Below are 23502 nucleotides of genomic sequence, written 5' to 3'. Positions count from 1 at the left end.
TATTGCTATTGCATGCTGCTGAATTTAGTAAATTTTTTTTTCTGCTCCCCCTTCATATGCCTTCTCTCTGGTTTTGAAAAGAAAACAAAGAGTAACACTTTTGTCATTGATTTACCATCCCCTCATGTCCCATTTCATCTAATTCCACCATACAGTGTTCACTTGAGGCTCCTTAGAGCTTTCAGACAGGTTTAAAACTGGAGGTTGCAAGTATGCTTAGGAAATACCTTTCTAAAATATAAAGTGGAACATACTTTTTTTCCCTCCATAGTTTCTTTCAACAGACTCATTTTTTAGCAGCTACTTGTATCCTCATCTCCCACCATCGTGTTTCTTGTCCGGCATTCTCTAGTTTCCAGCTTCTTTCATGAAGCATGTGCCTGTTCACCTGCAACTGCATAAACCCACTGCGTGTCAGTGTTCTACGCCCTAGGAATGCCTGTTTTGTATTCTTTCATGAGATGGTTGGTCAGGTGCAGTTACAAGAGGTCTCACAGGCCAGGACTGGGGAAAAGCAAAGTTTATTATGCTCACAAGTCCTACAGACAGGAGACCCACCCAGCATGCCACACAGGGCTGCATGGGAAAGACTCAAGGTGATCAGGGCATGGCAGGCAAGAGCGAGGGGAAGGATTGGCCACAGCCTTTATTGAAGTTTCTGTGGAAAAGGCAAGGTATGGTAGGGTGAATAGTTTTGGACTGGCTGGTTTGAATAATTTCAACTACCTTTTGCCTACAGGGGTGTTACCTGGCCCTGAGATGATTAAAATACAGGAGACGTGGCTCTGGATTGGTTGGTTTGCATGCTCCTGGCTGAGCACTGGCCATCTCAGAATTGTCTAGCTCAGGGAAATCTCTTTCTAGCCAGAGAGGTTTTTTAAGATTTCAAAACATCATATATACAGAAAATTTAAAAATAATTACAATACAATACAATGAATGTTCCTGTGGATTCTAGTGGAAGAATGTTTTTTAAATTACTTAAAGAATATTTAGTGAGAGCCCACTATGTGCCAGGCAGTAGAGATCCAGCCATCAACAGAACATATTTTAAAAGCCCCTGAGCTTATGGGGTTTCCATTGTAAAGGGGAAGACAATGCATAAGACAAATAAGTCCAATGTATATGCTTACTAGGGCTAAGTACTATGGAGAGAAAAAAGAAAGCAGGGAAGAGCCAGTAGATGTGTGAGAGGGTTGACGAGGTATGAAGGGTGGCAGGGAAAGGTCTCATCAATGAGGTGGACATTTGAGCCAAGCCCTGAAAGTCTTTATAAATAAAGATATACTTAACGTTATAAAGTATTAAGAATAAATATGTTAGATCAGCTTACCTGATAAGACATGCTGTGAAGAAAAGAAGAAAAGGTAATGGAATGAAGGGCATACCTATTAAGAATTTTTTTTTTTTTTGAGGCGGAGTTTCGCTCTTGTTACCCAGGCTGGAGTGCAATGGCGCGATCTCGGCTCACCACAACCTCCGCCTCCTGGGTTCAGGCAATTCTCCTGCCTCAGCCTCCCGAGTAGCTGGGATTACAGGCACGCACCACCATGCCCAGCTAATTTTTTCTATTTTTAGTAGAGACGGGGTTCCACCATGTTGACCAGGATGGTCTCGATCTCCAGACCTCGTGATCCACCTGCCTCGGCCTCCCAAAGTGCTGGGATTACAGGCGTGAGCCACCGCGCCCGGCTATTAAGATTTTTTTTGACTGCAGGTAACATGGTTGAAAGTAATAGGGCAGACAGCACTTTAGACAAGGTGGGCAGAAAAGGACTCTCAAGGGAGGCAACATGTGGCTGAGATGTGAGGAGGTTATATTAATAGAAGGAGCTGTCCAGGCAAGAGGGAGCAGCAAGTCAAAGGCTTTGAGGCAGGAAAGCAGTCTTAGGATAAGCCTGAGGAGAGAAAGAAGGCCATGCTGGAGGAAGCAAAAGGAGGATCAAGGAGGCTAGGTCCTTGTAGTTTTTATTCTACATGTGCTGGGAAGCCATGGGAGGGTTTTATGCATGGGCATGACAGTGTGGTGGTTTTTTGTAAAGCTTGCTTTGGTTGCTGAGTGGAAAAGGGATTATGGAGGCAAAAGTAGATGCAAGAAGAATAGAAGAATATACTTCCATTGCAAGTATACCAAGAGATGCTGGTGGCTTGGACTGTGGTCATGGCCATGGAGATGAGGGAAGTGGGCCCATGGTGGAGCTGAAAGCACTTGAGGATGGATTAGATGTAAAAGCGTCAGAGGAAGAGGGCTCAAGGCTGACCCCTAAGTTTTTGGTTCGGCCAGCTGAGGAAAGGATAATGTCAGTTACTGACCAGGAAGAGCAACTCAGGAGTGACACAGAAGTCAAGAGTTCTGGAGTTTGCTATTGGTCTTATTAAGCTTGCAATACCTGTTAGACAATCAGGTGGACATGCCAAGTAGACCAATGGATTCCCAGAGCCTGGAACTTGGAGGAAGAGCCAGGGCAGAGTATCAAAGTGGGCCAGGCAGTAAACCTCCAGCAGCCCCGCCTAGAGGTCCAGATCGCCAACCCTGCTGGGAAATGGTAGGCTGGGAGTGCAGAAATTTTCCAGACAGAGGTGAAGCTGACAGCACCCCTCTGGAGAAGGTCCATGCAGACATTGGTGCAGGGCACACACAGGAAGTAGCTCAGCTGTAGAGAAAACAAGTGAAGTTTGTTCTGAACTGAAAGTGGTGACGACTTGAGATCCAGGTGCTCAGTGTCTTCTTACATCCCCATTAAGTAATTAATATAATTTTTACTGATTTGATTTTAATTAAATTTGTGAAAAATTGATGGAGATAAGTTCCTCTTGTCCTTGGTACAGACTAACTTTAGCAGATAGCAACTGTTTGATTTGTATAATTTGAGCAGTAATTCTCTAAAATTGCCAAATCATATTGCTATTAAGTGAGAGAGTGTGTTTGTTACCAAAAGATCATGCCTATTCAAATAAGCAGTGTTTTTTCTCACTAGTATTAAGTCATTTAATTAAGAGAATCATATCAACTTTTGGAAGAAATGATTTATACAAATGCTAATTTAATTTTGGCAAACATTTTTATACTTTAGAAGATTTTCTTATATTTAATACTAATGTGAGTACCAAAGTCTAAATAAATGAAGTGCTCTTGAAACAATGTGATTGCTGTGTTTACAGTCAGCTCTCCCAATCCTCATGTTTCATATCCGTGGATTCAACTCACCACAGATTGAAAATATTTGGAAAAAAATAAAAAATAACAATGCAACAAAAAAAGGCCAATAAAAATGATATACTGTAACATCTATTTACATAGCGGTTACCTTATATTAGGTATAATAAGTAATCTAGCAATGATTTAAATTAATCAGGAGGATATGTAGAGGCAATATGCAAATACCATACCATTTTATATTAGGAAACTGAGCATCTGCAGACTGGTATTGTAGTGGGGCAGTGGTGGTTGTGGTCTTAAAACTAATCTCCTGTATATAACTAAGGATCACTGTATATCTATATTTCACAGTAGAAATTTGAGATTTAGGCTTCAGTCAGTATCTTTTATCTTTAAGCTATTATGCTCCAATGTGTTATTGCTATTAATATTAATGTGGCATACAGAAAAATTTAGGCATGGTAAATTAAATTTTAATTGAGTAATTAATTATAAAGGATACTTCAAATTCATAGTAGTTTTAAAAATAAAAATTCAACAGAAGATGGGTTTTATAAGAAGAAATAAATTATGACTTCTTTATTCTTTGTTAGTAGATTAAACAATTACTTTGGAATATTCCAACAAATTTTTAAAATTTGGCAACCTTAAGTCATCTATAAACTATAGTATCTATCATTTCTAAAGTAGCACTGACACTGTTTTATTCTTCATAACACCAAAAATCAATTTTGATCAAGTTCCTTGAACATTGGACACGAAAGCTTAAAATGTAAACTCAATTCTCTTTATTACCTTTCACAAACCATTAATGCCTTTGAGGCAGAAAATGATACACCTCGTAGAAAGATTGGTTGGGTGAATTAGCTGGAGTCAACAAAAGGCTTTGCGATGTTAACGTCCTGTAACAAATATTCAGTTTCAGCTCAGCTTGTTTTTATCTACAGATGCTAAACTGATAAAAATCAATCTGTAGACTTTTCAATGCAAGTGCCTATCAGTTTTATTCAAGAGATTATAAAGAATTATGTGCCATTTTAGTAGTGATATTTTTCCAATTCTGCAAGTTGTAAATGTTAATGTTTCATTAAAACAAAGGACCTTGGAGCACCAGAGAGGGTACAAGGCATACAGACTATACCATCTCTCTCACTTTTCAGATTGAGTTTAAAGATAATTTATTCTAATCTCAATAAAGAAGGATTACCTTGGTAGGCATTTGTCTCCCACTAATGCTGCAGAGACCTCCAGATCCAGGATCTTTTTGAGCACTTTGTAGGTTCAAAATGAAGACAGTGAACCACAGATGGTTTACACTTTACAATGTTTTTTCTTAACAATTTTTCAACTTCATAATGGTGTGAAAGTGATACACATTCAGAAGAAACTGCACTTCAGTATAGTATCCAATAAATTACATGAGATAGTCGACATTTTATTATAAAATAGGCTTTGTGCTAGGTAGTTTTGTGCAAATGTAGGCTGATGAAGTTTTCTGAGCACACATAACATAGGCTGTGCTAAGCTGTGATGTTCAGTAGGTTATGTATATTTAATGCATTTTTGACTTTACAATATTTCAGCTTACAGTGGGGTGTAACTTCAACTTACGATCTCCCCACCACCCCCGTCATAACTTCAACTTAGGATGGTTTCGAAAGGAGTCTCAAGTCTAGAACTCTGTATTTCTGCAAAGTCATCTGTCAACATTCATATTCTGGGGAGTTAACTCACTATAACAAAACTCACAAGGAGCTGATGCCTATACAGAAAAGCCAGCCTATGAATATATGATAGAAGGCCATGCCGGCATCATGATCAGTGTGGGTCATTGACACTGGACTTTCTCTCCTGGTAGATAAGTCTATTCTGGAGACCATTTACAGACTTTCAAAGATAGTGAATGGTCTGGAGCATATATCCATTTAGCAAGGGTGAATCACCTTTTCTAATCTAGAGATTTTTATCCTACCAAGTTTCCTTTCTCATAAATTTGTCCACTTCTATCACGACTGCTTTAATTCTAGCCCTCATTTTGGGAAGCGTGTCCTGATCAGTTCATATTATCAAGTAATATCATTGATGTGTTATTTTGTGGAAAAAAAAAAAAACCGTAGTTGTCTTATTTTGTCAATTTGTGCTAATTCTTAGGGTGTTTTTTGTTTTTTTGGTTTTTTTTTCCTTTGGGATATGGGAAGGATGGGTCATTTTCTTACCATGCCCTCAAATTGTAGAGTGATACTTTATTTTGGTTCTGCAGACATCTGTATATTAACTACAGCACACATTGTAACAATATAAACATGTTTAAATATTCTGAGAAAAAAAAATGTGTAATACTTTTAGCATCTAGCTAGAAAAATTTTTCCTTAAGTGATAGTCTTCAGATTGTAGCCTTCTAAATCTCCTCTCTCTTCCTGCCTCCAGTATTTGACTCCCCATTCTCAGTTTCCAGCTAAGAACGTTGATTCTTATTTCACTAAGGAAACAGAAATATCCAGAGAATTGCCACATGATGCTGCTGCTTTGCTAACAGCCATCCTCTGCCTGTGCCCATATGCTCTGCCTTCCCTCCTGTTAGCACAGATGGGCTGTTCTGGTCCCTGTTCCTCTCACCTGCTGAAGGACATCTCTCTAATTTTTGTGTCTCCTTCTGCATCATCAGATTTTCCCTCTCTACAGCCTTTTGCATCTCCTTGGAAACATGCTGTACTATTTCCCATCCTTAAAGAACTCCCCGTTTCTGCACATTGCCCTCTGCCAGCTGGCTGATTTTTCTGATCTCCTTTCTGTGAAATTCCTCGAAAGAGTTATCTCCACCTCCTTCCATCCCCTGTTCTCTTAAACCTGCCATACTCCCATGCTCCCCCCTTTTTGCTGGTTCTCCCTTGTTATCCTGATCTCTAATGACCTTGAAACATTGGAGTTCCTTGGGATTCAGTTCCTGAGCCGCTTCTGTTCTCTGTCTGCACTCTCGACTGCTTCTAGCTTCCTAGCTTTGCATACCATCTTTATCTTTGATGATTCCCATACTTAATGTTTCTTACTCTAACCTTCCTCCTGAACTCCAGACTAATATATGCCCCTTCCTGGTCAATAATTCCATTTGGATATCTTATATGCATTTCCGGTTTAATGTGTCTAAAATGAAACTCCTGATTCCATACTGCCCCCAAACCTGCTTCTGCCCTGTCTTCCCATTCTCAAGGAATAACAGTTCATCCAGGAATCACTGAAGCCAAAACCTTGCTCCCCTTGGTTTCTTCTCTCACACTCTACATTTAGAACATCAGCAAATCTGTTGGCTCCGACCTTCAAAATGTATCTGTAGTCCAACCACTTGTTACCACTTCCATTACTACTACCTTAGTCCCAGCCATAATCATCCCACACCTGGATTCCTGCTGGAGTATTCCACTCTCCCAGCTTCCCAGTCTGTTCTCCATACAGCTGCCACCACGATCCCTTCAACACATACATCAGATCGTTTCAAAAGCCCCATTGTCTTTCCGTCTCACTTTGTGTACTAGAACTGTCAGTAGCTTGCCAGGCCCTGCGTCACCTGATAGCCCTTGTTGGTCTTCCCTTTCATCCTCTCCAGGGCACCACCTTTCCTCGATCTCCTGCCTCCAAGCCATTGCACTGTTCTTGCTATTTTCCCTGCCTGGAAGGCTACTGCCGAGGGTATCTTCATAACTTGCTCCCTCTCTTCTTTCAGGCCATCCCCATCATCCTGATGAAATGAGCAACTCCTTACCATCCCACCCAGCACTCCTAAGCCTGCTTTGTTTTTATCTACTGCACTCATGGCTGTTAGACACACAGTACCTTTATTTCTTTATTATATTTGCCTCCTCTCTAAAGTGGATGCAAAGTAGAAATCAAAAAGGGCTTTGTCTGTTTTGTTCAACTTGTCTGCCACCTTTGTAGAAGGGTGCCTCTCTCCCAGAAAACAGTTGTTAAATGAATGAATGCACACACAAATAAATTAATGAAAGAACAGGAGCTTGGACTGGAGACTTGCCTATATAATGTCAGTGCATAGTAGGATGTACATCTCCATCAGCCCAGCATGTATTAGTCCTGCTTTAATGACATTCCTTCTTGTCTTTAGTAACAAACTTTTCTTTGTATTCTTGAAATAGTGTGTTGATTTTCTGTCTTTTGTTTTTTTATCTCTTGATAAGGAGAAAAGGCTAATATGTCTTACATTTCTTTTAAAGCATGTCCAAAAGTTAACTTTTTGTGAATATTTTGGGTAATTACAAACACAGCTATTCATGGGACATTTATTCAGTCTGGGACTTCTTCTAGTGTGAGGACGATTTGGCTGAAAAGAGGAGAAGCAATGAGGTGCTACGTGGAGCCATTGAGACATACCAAGAGGTGGCCAGCCTACCTGATGTCCCTGAAGACCTGCTGAAGTTGAGTCTGAAGCGTCGCTCAGACAGGCAACAATTCCTAGGTAAGATACAATCAAAGGTAATTCAGTAGGAAATGACATACTTTTTATCTTGAAGAATCTGAAGACTGTATTCTTCTTAGAAGAATTACATGTGAGAAAACCTGAGTTTTATAACTGATTTCAAGTCATGTATCTGTGTCCTAGGTTCACGATCTCCAAAACTGAAATTGCAATCCTAACCGTAATACAGGTCATGCCTCAAGGATGCTGTGGGTTTGGTTCCAGACCATCAGAATAAAGAGAGTTACACAGTTTCCGAGGATATCTAAAAGTTGTGTTTATACTATGTCGTAGCATCTTAAGTGTGCAATAGTATGTCTTAAAAAACGATGTCCCAACTCTAATTTAAAAATACTCTATTGCTCAAAAATACTAATATAATCTGAGCCTTAGTGAGTTGTAATCTTTTTGCTGATGACAGTCTTGCCTCAATGTTGATAGCCAGTGACTGATCAGGGCAGGCGTCCCCAAACTTTTTACACAGGGGGCCAGTTCACTGTCCCTCAGACCGTTGGAGGGCTGCCACATACTGTGCTCCTCTCACTGACCACCAATGAGAGAGGTGCCCCTTCCTGAAGTGCGGCGGGGGGCCAGATAAATGGCCTCAGGGGGCCGCATGCGGCCCGCGGGCTGTAGTTTGGGGACACCTGCATCAGGGTGTTGGTTGCCGAAGGTTGGGGTGACTGAGGCAATTCCTTAAAATAAGACAATAATGAAGTTTGCTGTGTTGATTGATTCTTCCTTTCAGGAAAGATTGATATGTAGCTTGAATGCTGTTTGACAGTATTTTGCACACAGAACTTTTCTTGAAATTGGAGTCAGTTTTCTCAAAGCCTGCCACTGCCTTATCAGCAGTTTATAGAATATTCTAAATCCTTTGTTGCCATATCAACAACGTTCACAGCATCTTCACCGGGGTAGATTCCATCTCAAGAAACCACTTTGCTCAGCTGTAAGGAGCGACTACTCGTTGATTAAAGTTTGATCATGAGAGTGCAGCAGTTCAGTCACATCTTCAGGCTCCATTGCTCATTCTAGGGATCTTGTCATTTCCACATCTGCAGTTACTTCCTTCCCCCACTGAAGTCTTGAACCCCTCCAAGTTATTAAAGAGGGTTGGAATCAACTTCCTCCCAAACTTCTGTTAGTTTTTATATTTTGACATTTAAATAAAATGTATTTCTTAAATAATAGAACTTAAAAGTCTAAATTGCTTCTTGATCCGTGAACTGCAGAAGGTGAATGTTGTTCTCATATTAGCATTCATGAGAACAACATTCACCTCCTCATATGTCTCCATCAGAGTTCTTGGTGACCAGGTGCTTATCAATGAGCAGTAATATGTTGAAAGAAATCTTTTTCTTTCTTTCTTTTTTTTTTTTTTTTTAGGACTCAACAGTGCACTTAAAATGTTCAACAAACCATGCAGTAAACAGATATCCTATCATCCAGACTTTGTTTTCTATAGAGCACTAGCAGAGTAGATTTAGCATAATTTTTAATGGCCCAGTTTTTCAAAATGGTAAGTGAGCACTGTCTTCAACTTAAAGTCTCCAGCTGCATTAGCGCCTAACAAGACAGTAAGTGTATCCTTCAAAGCTTTGAAAGCAGGCATGACTTTTCCTCTCTTGCTGTGAAAGTCCTGGATGGCATCTTCTTCCAATAGACAGTTACTTTGTCTACATAGAAAATCTGCTGTTTGGTGTAGCCACCTTCATCAGTGATCTTAGCTAGATCTTCTAGAAACTTGTTGCAGCTTCTACATTAACACTTGCTTTTTCCTCTTAGAGTTTTATCTTATGGAGATGATTTCTTCCCTTAAATTTCATGAACAAATCTCTGTTAGCTCTCTTCTCTCCGTTTCTTCCCATTTTAAAGGTGAAGTTGGTAGAATACTGATAGCTTGTATAATTTGCCTAAGGAATCATAGCTAACAGATTAACAGGTCTGGAATAAAAAACTCTTCATGTGATACCAAATTCTTGTTCTCTCTTAACCGTAGCAAAGTGATTATGGAGGTTGAACTTAGCAGTGGAAAATTTTTATAAATGAATAATAGGTGTTTCTGGTACCGTAAAAAATTTACTTGTAAGATTTGACCCTTTATCAAGGAAAATGCTAGAAAAAATCATGAAGTAAATTTGAAAATTCTTTCAAAACAATGTCATATCATATCTCATTAGATTTAGGGGGCTACAATCTAAAGACTATCATTTGGGGAAAAATTATATCAGCTAGATGCTAAAAGTAGCATACCTAATATAGAACGTCATGTATCATTCTCTGGACTGACTTAGGTTCCCAGTGCCAAAGGCAAGTAAGACTAGCTGTCAGCTAACTTCATGTTAAGCAGGCTTATGATTATCTCCCCATAACAGATCATCAGTCAATGTGGAGGGAAGGAGCTAAGCTCCAAGTCACTGCCAAGGCAGGTGCTCAGCTGGCCAGGTAGTTACATGGACAGATTATTTAGGGGAGGCTCCTATAGTAGAGTTAAGGCTCAGCAAAACTCCTCTGTTTGCTGAGGATTAGAATGAAGAGGAGTTGTATCACTTTTGCAGATGAACAAAATAGGGCTAGAGCCCATGTGATGATTAAAAATGGTAAGAAATTTTAGACTAATATTCATAAGGACCAGTGCAGCAGAAGATAAACATGCAGCACAAATTCAGCACAGAAAAGGCAGGGCCAGGACTCTAGAGAGGCAATGCGGACACTCGCCCTGGACAGAGATCAGTGATACTGGTGGGCGTGGTGGCTCACGCCTGTCATCCCAACACTTTGGGAGGCCGAGGTGAGCAGATCACCTGAGGTCATGAGATCAAGACCAGCCTAGCCAACATGGTGAAACATGGTCTCTACTAAAAATACAAAAATTAGCCAGATGTGTTGGGTGCCTGTAATGCCAGCTACTCAGGAGGCTGAGGCAGGAGAATTGCTTGAAACCAAGAGGCAGATGTTGCAGTGAGCTGTGAGCTGAGCTCACACCACTCCACTCCAGCCTAGGCAACGGAGCAAGACTCCATCTCAAAAAAATAAACTCGGCCAGGCGCGGTGGCTCAAGCCTGTAATCCCAGCACTTTGGGAGGCCGAGGCGGGTGGATCACAAGGTCGAGAGATCGAGACCAACCTGGTCAACATGGTGAAACCCCGTCTCTACTAAAAATACAAAAAATTAGCTGGGCATGGTGGCGCGTGCCTATAATCCCAGCTACTCAGGAGGCTGAGGCAGGAGAATTGCCTGAACCCAGGAGGCGGAGGTTGCGGTGAGCCGAGATCGCGCCATTGCACTCCAGCCTGGGTAACAAGAGCGAAACTCCGTCTCAAAAAAAAAAATAAAATAAAAAAAAAAAAAAAAAAAAAAAAAAACTCGCCTTCCCTCATGAACTTTTTTGGCATCCTCTGAAATCTTACTCTGAGTGCCTCTCTGGCTTCACTCTGTCCTCTGCGGCAGTGGGAAGGTAACTGCCTCTTCCCCAGCAATCCATCAGCATTTGAATGTAGCCCTCTTAGAACGTCCTTGAGAATGAGGCAAGTGCACTTGAAGAGGCTCCGAGGCAACTGCAGACAGAGGACTTTAGTGAAAATGACAAGGTGATGAAGTTGGTCACAACAGGGTTCCCGGATGCAGAGTGGAAGGGACAGGGAGCAGATGGCCGCAGGAGGGGTTTGTGTCCATGCTTTCTTTGTGGATAATAGGAGGATTCTAGAAGAAAATGTGAGCCTAAGTGGGCAGGTGGGGGAAGGAATGGTATAGAAAAGGAAGCTCAGGTTTGTTAGTGAGGAGATTACTAGAGTTCTGATTGGACTACAGTCGGCCGGTAATGGGGCACAGGCCGTGGGACGAGTCGGTGATGCTTTATGATAGATGGTTTGGCAGTGGAATAAACGGCTGCTTTAGCACACTGACACTCTTCCCGCTCTCCTAGATTGTGGGCAACAAAGACCTTTAGATAATCCAGGGTTTGTTTAATGTGTGCTATTCCTCTTTTTGCACATGTTCTTTTATACGATCAATCGAAGCTGGGCTTTTCATGATTCATGAGTGCAAAGTGTACTGTTGTCCACGAGAGGGCGCCCTCATACCGGCTGATGCATCGTTTGCTCCACGGCTAGGTCATTACCTAGAGATGAGCACACCTGTCATTGGAGACGTGTCAGCAGTACGATACTGTCCTGGGTACTTTTGTGCCTCTCACATTTCATACAGGGGGCTATATCTTGAAATTAGTTAGACTTTTTACTGCTTACCCTCTATTCATCATTTTAAAGTTAATAAACCAAAAATATTTCGGCAAAACTTTTTTTTTTTAACGTGGAATTGGTAACTAAGTTTTTCTTGAGATGGAATTTAACATAAAATGGTAAATATTGCTGAATTTTAAAAACTAAGAATGAAATGTTTATAATCAATGCCATATTCAGTATCTACTTATGGTCATTATTAATACCATTGCAACTACATTATGAAATCCTGCTAGGCACTTAGTAAACCGCTAATAGATCAGTCAGATTTAAGCTGGTTTTCATGCTCTGAAGCATAGTCTCTCATGACTTACGTTCAAAAGTGTACGTAATCTGTTTCTATTTCTATTGTTTTTTTTTAATTCCCACAAATTCAGGTCATATGAGAGGTTCCCTGCTTACACTACAGAGATTAGTTCATCTATTTCCCAATGATACGTCTTTAAAAAATGACCTTGGCGTGGGATACCTCTTGATAGGAGATAATGATAATGCAAAGAAGGTTTACGAAGAGGTGAGCATCAATCTTGTATTAACTATGTCAAATTAAGTTCTAAGGCTATTTGCAAATTACATTTATTAGACTAAGACTCTTTTTATTTTGAATTAAGTTAAGCATGCATTATTATATTGAACATATTCTAAACTTTAACTATTGCTTTTTTTCTAGATCTGAAGATTTTTAAATCTTAGTTAACACTTAGTACACTAAAATCTTCAACTTGTAATTGTGATGCTTTTAAAACTTCGTATTTATCTTTCCATAAATAACCTTTCTAAAATTGTTCCTTGTGACAGGAAGACGAATTTAACTTCCTATGAATTTCACACACACACGCGCGCGCACACACATACACACACACACACACACTCATACACTCTCTTTTTTTTTTTTTATTCCGGAAGTATGGTCTAGAGGCTATAGAACAGGGGCCTTTCAAGCATGTGACATAAATTACTCACTTTTCAGCAGGGCATTGACTCTTCAAATCCTCTGGCAAGGATGCCTTTCAAAGGATTCGTACTTTATAACAGATGTTGATAGATAACCTCTAAGACACGAGTAACTGTAAAATCTAGAGGAATGTGATTCCTTCAGGCACTCGCGCAATTCATTTGGTACAGTATAAACAGGATGCCCAGTGAACTTTGAAGATGGAGAAAGGGAATGCCTCTAAAAGAAAGATGAACATGTTTACTTGTGATTCTTTAATTTAGGCTCTTTGATCAGTGGTTTTCAAACTGGTGAAGTCTACATCAAGACTTAGTGATAGTCAGTTATTCCTGCTACAGTTTTGTTTTGTTTTTGTTTTTTGTTTTGGGTTTTTTTTTGTTTGTTTTGTTTTGTTTTGTTTTAACATGCGGTTTCACTCTGTTGCCCAGGCTGGAGTGTGACATGATCGTAGCTCACAGCATCAACATTCCGGACTCAAGCAATCCTGCTTTAGCCTCTCAAGTAGCTGGGACTACAGGCACATGCCACCATGCCCAGCTAAATTTTAAAACATTCTTTAGTGATGGTGGAGGTCTCCCTATGTTACCTAGGCTAGACTCAAATTCCTGGCCACAAGTGGTCCTCCTGCCTCAGACCTCCCAAATAGCTAAGATTACAGGCACAAGTCATTTCACTCAACTCCTTTTACAGTAGTTTTTAAATGCTGTCAAGAACAGTCATTTCATACTCTGGCAGAGACTGGGTCTATTCTCAAAGTGGTACTTTCCTTTGTGTAGAGCTGTTGCCGTGTAATGAAAATCATTGAATTTGGGGGGCAGCTGTCTTTTTACCTTTCTCATAATTTTTATATTTTCTGAGAGAGCAGAAGTAAGACCTTTGCTTTTTATAACATCACTAATAGCTACACAGGGTGGATTGAACCTTTCATGTTGACAGTGTGTGCCATTTACTAAAGACCAATTCCAAGTCATAAATTAATTCCACGTGGAACATTGTATTTGTTAATGGCCAGCACATAACACTCAATGTCTTCTCTTACAAAGTATGGTTAAGAGAAGCATTTTATACCTCAGTGATTCGGGATGTTGTGAATGTAAGAATTGTGAAGCTATAACAAATGCATCCATTATTTTGTCACTGTCAGAGGCCACAAAAATGAAACTATAGAATGAATTCCTTCCTTCCTTCCTTCCTTCCTTCCTTCCTTCCTTCCTTCCTTCCTTCCTTCCTTCCTTCCTTCCTCTCTCCCTCACTCCCCTCCCTTCCTCCCTCCCTTCCCCCTCATTCCCTTCTTTCCTTGAATTCTTCTGTTTTCTTTCTTCTGTCCCTCTACCCCTCCCTCTCTCACTTCCTACCTTCCTGTCCCCTTTCTTCTTCCTTTCCACCTAAAAAACACTCCCAAGTGTTGACTGGCTGCAAGCACATTTGAGGTTAGGGCAGGATCTGACAGCATACTGGCTTCTCTAACCCACTGCAGATTTGTCCTTCCTCAACTTTTAAAACTTCCATCAGGATATTCATCCCTTTACCTGAAGCTAAATCTCAGATATATGAAACATTTTACTTCATGCCAAAAAATAAAATTTACCTGCTGTTGTTTTTACATTTTACATCGTAATCTCATCTGAATATTCATAATAGGATACAGAGAGTCTAAAATAAAACGATATTATGCAATTGAGTGAGTTTCTTTTTAAAAGAAGCATTAGTAGACTGAAAATATGTATGGGGTTGCCTTTTTCCCGCTCCTCCCACTTTGCAGTTCATAAGCTATATCTAATGGAGTCTTTCATGAACCAGAGTTTTTCCTGATAAGTTTATGTTAAAGATCATTTTTAGAAGACAGATATTGTAATTTTGTATTTTTCTCCATGTTAATTTTTATTTTTGAGTATGCTTATAAAAATTACTGAAATTTTTATTTTTCCAGTTTTTTGCTGCTGTTAGTGTCAACAACAACAACAAAAAAACCTGGCTTTAAAATGGTGTGACATCCACAGCTCCAGTCTGTGGCTTTTTGCGTCCTCTCCTGGGGTTCTCTTGCAAGTTGGCAACACTTGCAGCTGCACAGGCACCGCGGTGGGGAGTTCATGCCACTCCTGACTCACCCACCAGTACCCACCTATGCCCATTCACTCAGTCAACACTACATCTATTAAAACACACACACACGGTAGCTAGAGATCAGTAGTTCATGAAACGCACGCAGAATGTGCCCTCGTGACATTTATAATCTGGTACCGAATCACAAATCTCTGTTCATGTTAATTTCTGTTCATTTTGACTTCTGATTAACCTTCAAATCCCTTCCCTTTGTGACGCGAGCACCTGTCATCTCTTGCCTGACTGGGGACAGGTTTATCCTGCTGTGGCTTGCTGTCCCTCAATTTTCACCAGCACTAAAACACAACACTGATCATCTCCCTCAGCTTTAAATCTTCTGTGGTTCTCATTTCCTGCAGCAGTGGACTTCACACGTGCTTGATACAGGCCCTTCCAGACTAAAATATTCAAGAAAATGCCTGCCATATGTTGATGTACTTTTATGTTATATGTGCATGCATGTACCCACATAATATTATGTATATATGCGTGAATATATATGTGTATTACAAAAGGCACACACCCCAAAGCAATCAAGATGTTGTCAAGTATTTAAAATACTTTTAAAATTCTGTTTAACTGCCAGAAAATCTTTTAACTCTTGCCGGAAAACGAATATGTAAATAATATCAATGTGCGATGCTATTTATGATTATATAACTTTTTTAAATACCAAGAATGTATCATGCAAAGAGTTTGTACTGGGGATAAAAATGTCAGCTGTATGAGGTTGTGGCTGTTTTTGTCTGTGATTTGTGTTTGTGTATGGATGTGTGGGTTTTGTACAGAGAGAGAAAGAGATAATCTAATATTACAGTTGACCCTTTAACAACACAGGCGTTAGGGATGGTGACCACCTGTGCAGACGAAAATCCATGTGTGCTTTCTGAATCCCCAAAAACTTTACTCACAGTCTACATTGACCAGAAGCCACACAGGTAACATAAACAGTCAATTAACACATATTTTGTGTATGTAGTATTTGCTATATTCTTACAGTGAAGTAAGCTAGAGAAAAGAACATGTTATTTTGAAAATCATAAGGTAACCAAAAGAATTAATTGGATTATTTGTAACATGAAGGATACATGCTTGAGGGGATGGATACCCCATCTTCAAAGGTGTAATTAGTATGCATAGCATGCCTGTGTCAAAACATCTCGTGTACCCCATAAATATATACACCTACTACGTGACTATAAAAATAAATTTTAAAAACTGAAACTTTAAAAGTCATAAAGAAGAGAAAATATATTTGCCATTTATTAGGTGGAAGCGGATGATTAAAGTTTACATCCTCAGTGTTTTCATGTTAACTAGGCTGAGGAAAAGGAGGAGGCATTGGTCATGTCTCAGCCGCAGCAGAGACGGAAGATAATCCATGCAGTTCAAACTCATGTTGTTCAAAGGGCAACTGTAGCCTCAATCTGTGATTTTTAGAAATCTCATAAAATCACTTGTCATTTTCCGAGAGCTTGTTGATTACAACTAGATAATACAACCTGCAAGTCCATTACACATCCGCATGTCAATTGCAGTGAGCGGTACCTAAGCACAAAGAAGCAAGCAGGGAGGGCAGCACTATCAGCTCTCCCCGGGCCTGAGCCCCCATTCTCACCTCCTGACAGGGTTTGTACTGAATGGGACGCATAGCTGTCCACCGTGCAGATCACAGGAGAGCCACAGAGCTTGCTTCACACTATTTGAGAGACAAGGGTATGTAATTTCTATCTACTCCCTAGAAGGTTACCTTGCACTTGATACCAAACAGGACCCTTGGTGATTTAATTGGACTTCTGCCTTTTCTCTAATCCCTTCTCCTGTCACCTTTTGTTTATAATTTAACAACATTCTCTTTTTCTCTTCCTGGCCCACTATCCCTTTTTACTCACTTTCTGCTATAGTTTGAATGCATTCTCCTCCACTGTCCCACACTTCCTTTTCCTATTTATCCCTAAAACCTTTCAAACCTTGGCCCTACCGACACTCACCCTAGAGTGAGCCAGATGCCCCTCCCATATGCCTACTACATGCTTCGTGCCTAACTATAGCTACACGTACCATCTTGCATTGCCTAATTCTAAATCAGTCTACTTCTGAATCTGTCTCCCTCACTTGAGTGAGAGCCCCATGAGAAAAGAGTGTATCTTATTTATCTTTCTGTGCCCAGGGCCTGGAAGAGTTCTGTGTATTCTAAGACGTCTAGTAAATCAATAAATTTGTTAATTACTTGAGGTAATGGCTGTGTGCCTGCAGTGGGCAGAAATGTCATAGGTGTAGCTATATTATAAGAATCCCTTCATGGTTGTGCTGGCAGAATCATCATCTGCGCCAATTTAGCTCAATTCCGGAGGTATTTATTGAGCTCCTGCTCAATGTCTAGCCTGGGGACAGCGCAGTGGAAGATGCAGAGAATTAGGGTCTGGGCTTTCAGAGATCTAGTTAAGGAGGAAAGCGCAGCATGTACTCTTTCAAGCATTTAGTCGGGCACCTGAATGCTATGCTATGCATAGCAGGCAGTGGGGCTATGCAATGAGCAAAACAGAATCCCTGTAGAGCTTGCATCTTAGTGGGGGCAATAAAAATATGCTAGGTCAGAAGTGATACGTGCTATGAAGAAAAGTGAGTCAAGATAAAGAAGTTGGAGAGTGACTAGGGATGGATGGGTTCTATTTTAGTAGTGGGGGAGTAAAAGGGGTTTGCTCTGGGGGTGTCTGGTGGAAGAGTTTGTACCAGAGGAGTGCTGTGGGTGCAAAGGCCCTGAGGCAGGGGTACCTTTGGCTTGCTGTGGAGCAGCAAGGGGTCCAACATGCCTCAGAGGTTTGGCTGGGAGGGGCAGGGGCAGGGGCAGGAGAGGAGGCCAGAGAACTGGAGAGGCCCAGCCAAGGGAGGCCTTGGCGGTGGTTCCAGGAACTCTGCCTTGCAGTCACTCTGAGTGCAGTGTAATAGAGGAGGGTTGAGAGCTGACCTAGGATTTAGCAAGCGGAGAGTGGACTACAGAGGGGCAGGGCCAGGGTGCCAAAGATCTGCAGTAAGCAGGCTCCTGTGAGAACATAGAGATGATGAGACGCCTCTCTTGGATCAGGGTGGCAGTGGTGAAGGAAGTGACACATGGTGTATTTCTGAATGTATTTTGAAGGTTGTGTTGGCCAGATTTGCTAATCCATGAGGCGCAAGACCAGATGCAAGCTGAAAATGCTAAAGCATCTGCAGTGTGTGTTGTGTGGGCCCTCTGAGGGCCTGGTGTCCCCTCTGTGCACACTTGTTCCTTCTGTGGAACCCATTGTAGCCCCCTCTGTGGCTGTGACTTCCCCTTTTCTATTCAGGCTCAAGGATGGAGAGAAGAGATGGGAGATGCATCCTTCCTTGCCTGCACCCAGCTCAAACCTTCATCTTCTTTTGTTCCATAAATTAGTTTGTCTAAGTTGGATGTTGTTGTTCTGCTTTCTCACTATTAATATTTAATTTAGAGGTGCTTTGCATAATTTATCTTTAAATCATAATGAATACATATAATAATAATAGTGATGCGATTTATATGAAATATTTACCTGGGTGTTATCACAGAATATTGGATTTGCTCACCACTTTCTCTTCAGGGCTTAAAATGATCTGGGCACTCAAGAAGTTTTCTGTTGAATGAATGCATTGTGATATATTACAAATGCAAATGTAAATTTCCTCTTAATTAAGGCACTGTATAAAGCTTGTATATGACGTGTTGTCTAATAACCATTCAGAATTGTCTTCAAGTATAACAAATTTAAAGCCATTTTCCCTTGATCACTAAAAAATATTGAAGTCATACCAATTCAGAGATACTTTGCTGATTTGCATTGTTAAAGTGATGCTTTTATGGTTATTGCTTTTCACTCATTTCTTCATTCTTGAAGAACCATTGTGTAAATGTGAAAAGCATATTGAGTTGAGGGGAAATGGAGCCATTTAAGCTTAATGATATTGTCATGAGACAAAGTACTATGGTGTTTTCAGCTATAACATCATAATCCAATCCAAGTACAACAGGGCTAATTAAAATTGGTTTTGACAGTCATTTGTCGAATTTTTTAAGCAAGCACCTGGGTTTTGAGTTATGTTCTGTGTTTTCTTTGAGTTTAGGTGCTGAGTGTGACACCTAATGATGGCTTTGCTAAAGTTCATTATGGCTTCATCCTGAAGGCACAGAACAAGATTGCTGAGAGCATCCCGTATTTAAAGGTAATGCTCACTTCTCTTCCTCCCCTTTCATCTTTCGAGTCCTTCGAGTCATTGAGATACCTTGCTTATTCCTTACAGATTGACTGGCATGCACTGCTGAGTATTTTCATCCTCAGGATGTCCAGCCTCATACCATGACATTCATAAGTAGAGTGGGCCTCCACTGTAACCAACAGTGTCAGATGGCAAAATACCAACCAAGTGAGCAGAGATGACTTGGAAAAGATTTTATTTAAAAATTTATAGAACTGAAGTTGGTATTAGTTTTTAAATAAATGGTAAAGGTGGACAAAATTAGTGATACTTTAAATGTTTTCAGATACAGGCAATGGGCTAGGCGTGGTGACTCATGCCTAAAATCCCAGCACTTTAGGTGGCCAAGGTGCATGAGTCACCTGAGGTCAGGAGTTCGAGACCAGCCTGACCAACATGGCGCAACCCTGTCTCTACTAAAAATGCAAAAATTAGCCGGACATGGTGGCATGTGCCTGTAATCCCAGCTAGTTGGGAGGCAGGAGAATCGCTTGAACCCAAGCAGAGACTGCACTCCAGCCTGGGCAACAGAGTGAAACTGTGTCTCAAAAAACAAACGAAAAAACAGATAATGCATTATATGTTCCTTTTACAAGTTGATTATATATTTACTGTACTTGGAATAGTACAGTACAGTACAGAGAATACTCTGAGCTACCCATGCAAAGTGAGGTAACAAATACTGGCTGAAGAGGTCATTGCTCAAAATATTCAAATTAAAATATGCTTTTTTTCTCATATCTAATTAAATCCTCATCAGTTCAGCAGAATCACAGATGTTCTAGCCCAGGGCTGCCCAGTAGAATTTTCTGTTGTGAGCCAGACGCAGTGGCTCCTACCTGTAAGCCCAACAATTTTTGAGGCCAAGGTGGAAGAATCACTTGAGGACAAGAGTTTGCTGGGCAAGATAGTGAGATCCCATCTCTACAGATAATTCTAAAAATTAGCTAGGTGTGGTGGCACGTGCCTGTGGTCCCAGCTACTTAGGGCCAGGAGGTCAAGGTTGCAGTGAGCTGTGAATGTGTTACTGTACTCCAGGCTGGGTGACAGAGTGAGACCCTGTCTCTAAAAAGAAAAGAATTTTCTACTGTGATGGAAATACTTTTTATCTGTCTTCTCCGGTATGATGGCCACTGGTTACATGCAGCCATTGAGCTCCTGACATGTGGCCACTGGTATTGAGGAAATGAATTTTTCATTTTACTTCATTTTAGCAGTAATGTGTGGCTAGCGGCTACCATATTGGACATAGCTGATGAGATAGCTGTAGGCTTTTTTCTTAAATAGCAATATAGTCCACTTTTTAAATTTCTTTCTTTCACATGACTTAAATCAGAGATCCCAAATAGTAACCCACTGATTGCAAATAGCTTGCATGTTTTATTTGGCTGGCATAGTTCTATTAAAAACAATTTTAATTGCTTGCCTTATTTGAGAATGTAAGCATTTTTATATAATTATGCAGACTTCTAGTTTCTCTTGAAATGTCATGTCTGGCCCAGTTTCCTGTATACAGAGCCAAACAGTGTCGCCCCCTTGGGGTGGGGCTGTCCCTCGGCCCCTGTCAGCACTTCACATTTCCTGCCAGGGCCCCGTGACATGTGGGATTCTCCTTACATTTCCTTTGACATAGGAAGGTTTACTGGTACTCTGCCTGCTTCAGAGATGGGGAAAGTGAGAGCTTGGCTGGTCCATTATCAAGCAAGGACACTTGAGTGTTGGTCAGTTAGAAGCCCTGGCCACAGCTCCCTTACTGTCCCGAGTGATGCTTTTCGCATTCTGTCATGGAGTGTGCTCATTTCCAACATTATGCAAATACAGTTTCTTCCTGGTGAAAGATAATAAGCTTCTTGTGAAGAGGCCTCAAGGATGCAGATTTTTAGAAAGAAGTCCTTGACATGTAGATATTTTTAACTTTTGTCCTTCTGCTTTTCTAAACTCATTCTGTTGCTTTAATATTTTCTTTTTTCTTTTTGGGGAAGAGGGATGGAGTTTATCAATCTCAGTTTCAGTCCTCATGTGAGAAATCAGAAAATTAGGTAAATGTTTTAGAATAGGGATTTCTTTAATAAAAATTACATTTTTAAAGATTCAAATTGGCTTTAATTCTCCCATGTTTTGTAAAATCTAAATAAATAAATCATTTAAAGGTAAGGGCACATTTGTTTTGAATGGAAAGAAATAATTTTTGCAGTTGGGCTGCCATCACTTTGAACATGAGCAGTTAAACATTTTGGTTTAGTAATAAAAAGCCTCTAGATGACATATGGTCAGATTTGGAGAGCAAAATAAATGTAAGAGCTATCTGGCCAGAAAAATTTTTTGAAATATTGAAATATGACTACTCCCACACAGAAGGTGCACAAAGTATTGTACTAATTTTGTGGGCCGTTCCACTGTGAATTAATGATGAATCCATTGGTAAATTTAGCTTTATGACCTTCTTTTGTTTCGGCATTGAAAATGTTGACCCGTAACCTCATTCCCAAATTTTTATATAGAAATGTATATTTTGGTTTTTAGGTTTTCTTATGATGTTCCATAAGAAAATCTACATGAATCAGGCCGGGCGCGGTGGCTCAAGCCTGTAATCCCAGCACTTTGGGAGGCCGAGGCGGGTGGATCACGAGGTCAGGAGATCGAGACCATCCTGGGCAACATGGTGAAACCCCGTCTCTACTAAAAATACAAAAAAAATTAGCTGGGCATGGTGGCTCGTGCCTGTAATCCCAGCTACTCAGGAGGCTGAGGCAGGAGAATTGCCTGAACCCAGGAGGCGGAGGTTGCGGTGAGCCGAGATCGCGCCATTGCACTCCAGCCTGGGTAACAAGAGCGAAACTCTGTCTCAAAAAAAAAAAAAAAAAGGAGAAAATCTACATGAATCAATTAATGGAATCTGGTACTTGATTATTTTACCCATACTAACACTGTCCTTTCTACAGGAAGGAATAGAATCCGGGGATCCTGGCACTGATGATGGGAGATTTTATTTCCACCTGGGAGATGCCTTGCAGAGGGTTGGGAATAAAGAGGTAATGGGTGTGTGAATTTCTGATTCTCTCTAACAGAGGATGGAGTTGGGAGAATAATTATTTCTAGAAGAAGTTACAATTCAAAAAATATTTTGAATGTGAAGTTTTGAAAACAGATTTAAACTATTTAGTTATTTAAACTATGTTTGAAACAACTCAGCAACTCCAGCTTAACCCTTCAAAGAATTTTTGGGATTTGGCTTTTATAGTTTCTTTGAAACAATCAGCTAAGTAATCATAAAAGCAATCTCTAAATTGGTACATGTCTGTTTATGAGTTTGTGTGTTTGTGTGTGTCTGTGTGTGTACAGAGAGATGGACCTTGCCTTGGAAAAGTATTTTTTAAATTTTGAAATGAAGAGATGTCACCGAAATAAATTAACAGTTTGCCTAGATTCATTTTTGTTTGATTTTGGAATTTTAAAAGTAGTTATTTTTAGAATAAAGTCTTTATCAGCTTATTTCTGAGCACACAGATCCTAATTGTTAATGGTGTAACTTATCCTCTGAAATATGTAATAGCAAGTTTAAGGGTAACATTGTGGTTATAGTAATGACAGGTATCGACACAATGTAATAGCCATACAAGTTTCATGTTTTCTTTGTAATGGTTACCTTTAATCTGAGTACAGCTTCTGCTTTTATAAACATAACATTGTCTCATTAATCATGACATCACGTACTATAAATTTCAAAACTCTGTCAAAGTCTACCATGATTTATGATTTACGCAGCCCAGCTGGATGGCAAAGCTCTCCTTTCCTGTCCTGCACCGTTCCAGGGGTGAGAGCTGGGCTCTCCTTAGAGTCAGTGGATAAAAGGGTAAAGTGAGACACTGAATCTTTGTAACCATTGCATTCTATGTATGTAATAAAGTGACATCTACGGATAACGCAGCTTCAGGTTTCTAAAATTAATAAGAACACGAGATTATCTGGGGAATTGAGGGTTCAGAGAAGTGAGTGGATTTGTGATAAGGTAATTGTCTGCTAGGAACGTGAACTAATATATGGGTACTAGAAGTTCAGAAAATTGACACTTTTTAATTTATACATTTCTATTTATCTGTACCTTTTCCCCTCTAACGTACCAGTCAGCCAACTGAAATAGAGTGAGCTATTAGAATTAAAAAGAAAGAAGGGAGAAGAAGTTACTGATTACAGATCATGTTTGCATCCCATGTTTCTTTTAGATGTAATGGCTTATAACGCCTTTGAATGAGAGGGATAAGAAAAATTTTGCTACAACATCTAACACTGGATAAATGTTGATGTCTGACTACTGTAAATGAA

General features: G+C 40.2%; 1 protein-coding gene across 10 annotated transcripts in view; it reads left to right on the top strand.

The window, feature by feature from the left end:
* ASPH (aspartate beta-hydroxylase) overlaps positions 1-23502 on the top strand; it is a 223839-nt gene that overhangs the window by 148223 nt on the left and 52114 nt on the right. For all 10 annotated transcript variants that reach the window (XM_074386682.1, XM_074386681.1, XM_074386687.1 and 7 more), the window contains 4 exons: positions 7475-7625; positions 12248-12384; positions 19048-19146; positions 22122-22211. In XM_074386682.1, coding sequence (XP_074242783.1) covers positions 7475-7625; positions 12248-12384; positions 19048-19146; positions 22122-22211 — 477 coding nt within the window. The remainder of the gene's footprint in view (positions 1-7474; positions 7626-12247; positions 12385-19047; positions 19147-22121; positions 22212-23502) is intronic.

Source organism: Saimiri boliviensis, chromosome 15 (genome assembly GCF_048565385.1).
Source record: "Saimiri boliviensis isolate mSaiBol1 chromosome 15, mSaiBol1.pri, whole genome shotgun sequence".
NCBI lineage: Eukaryota > Metazoa > Chordata > Mammalia > Primates > Cebidae > Saimiri > Saimiri boliviensis.
This window is presented reverse-complemented; position numbering and strand designations above follow the sequence as displayed.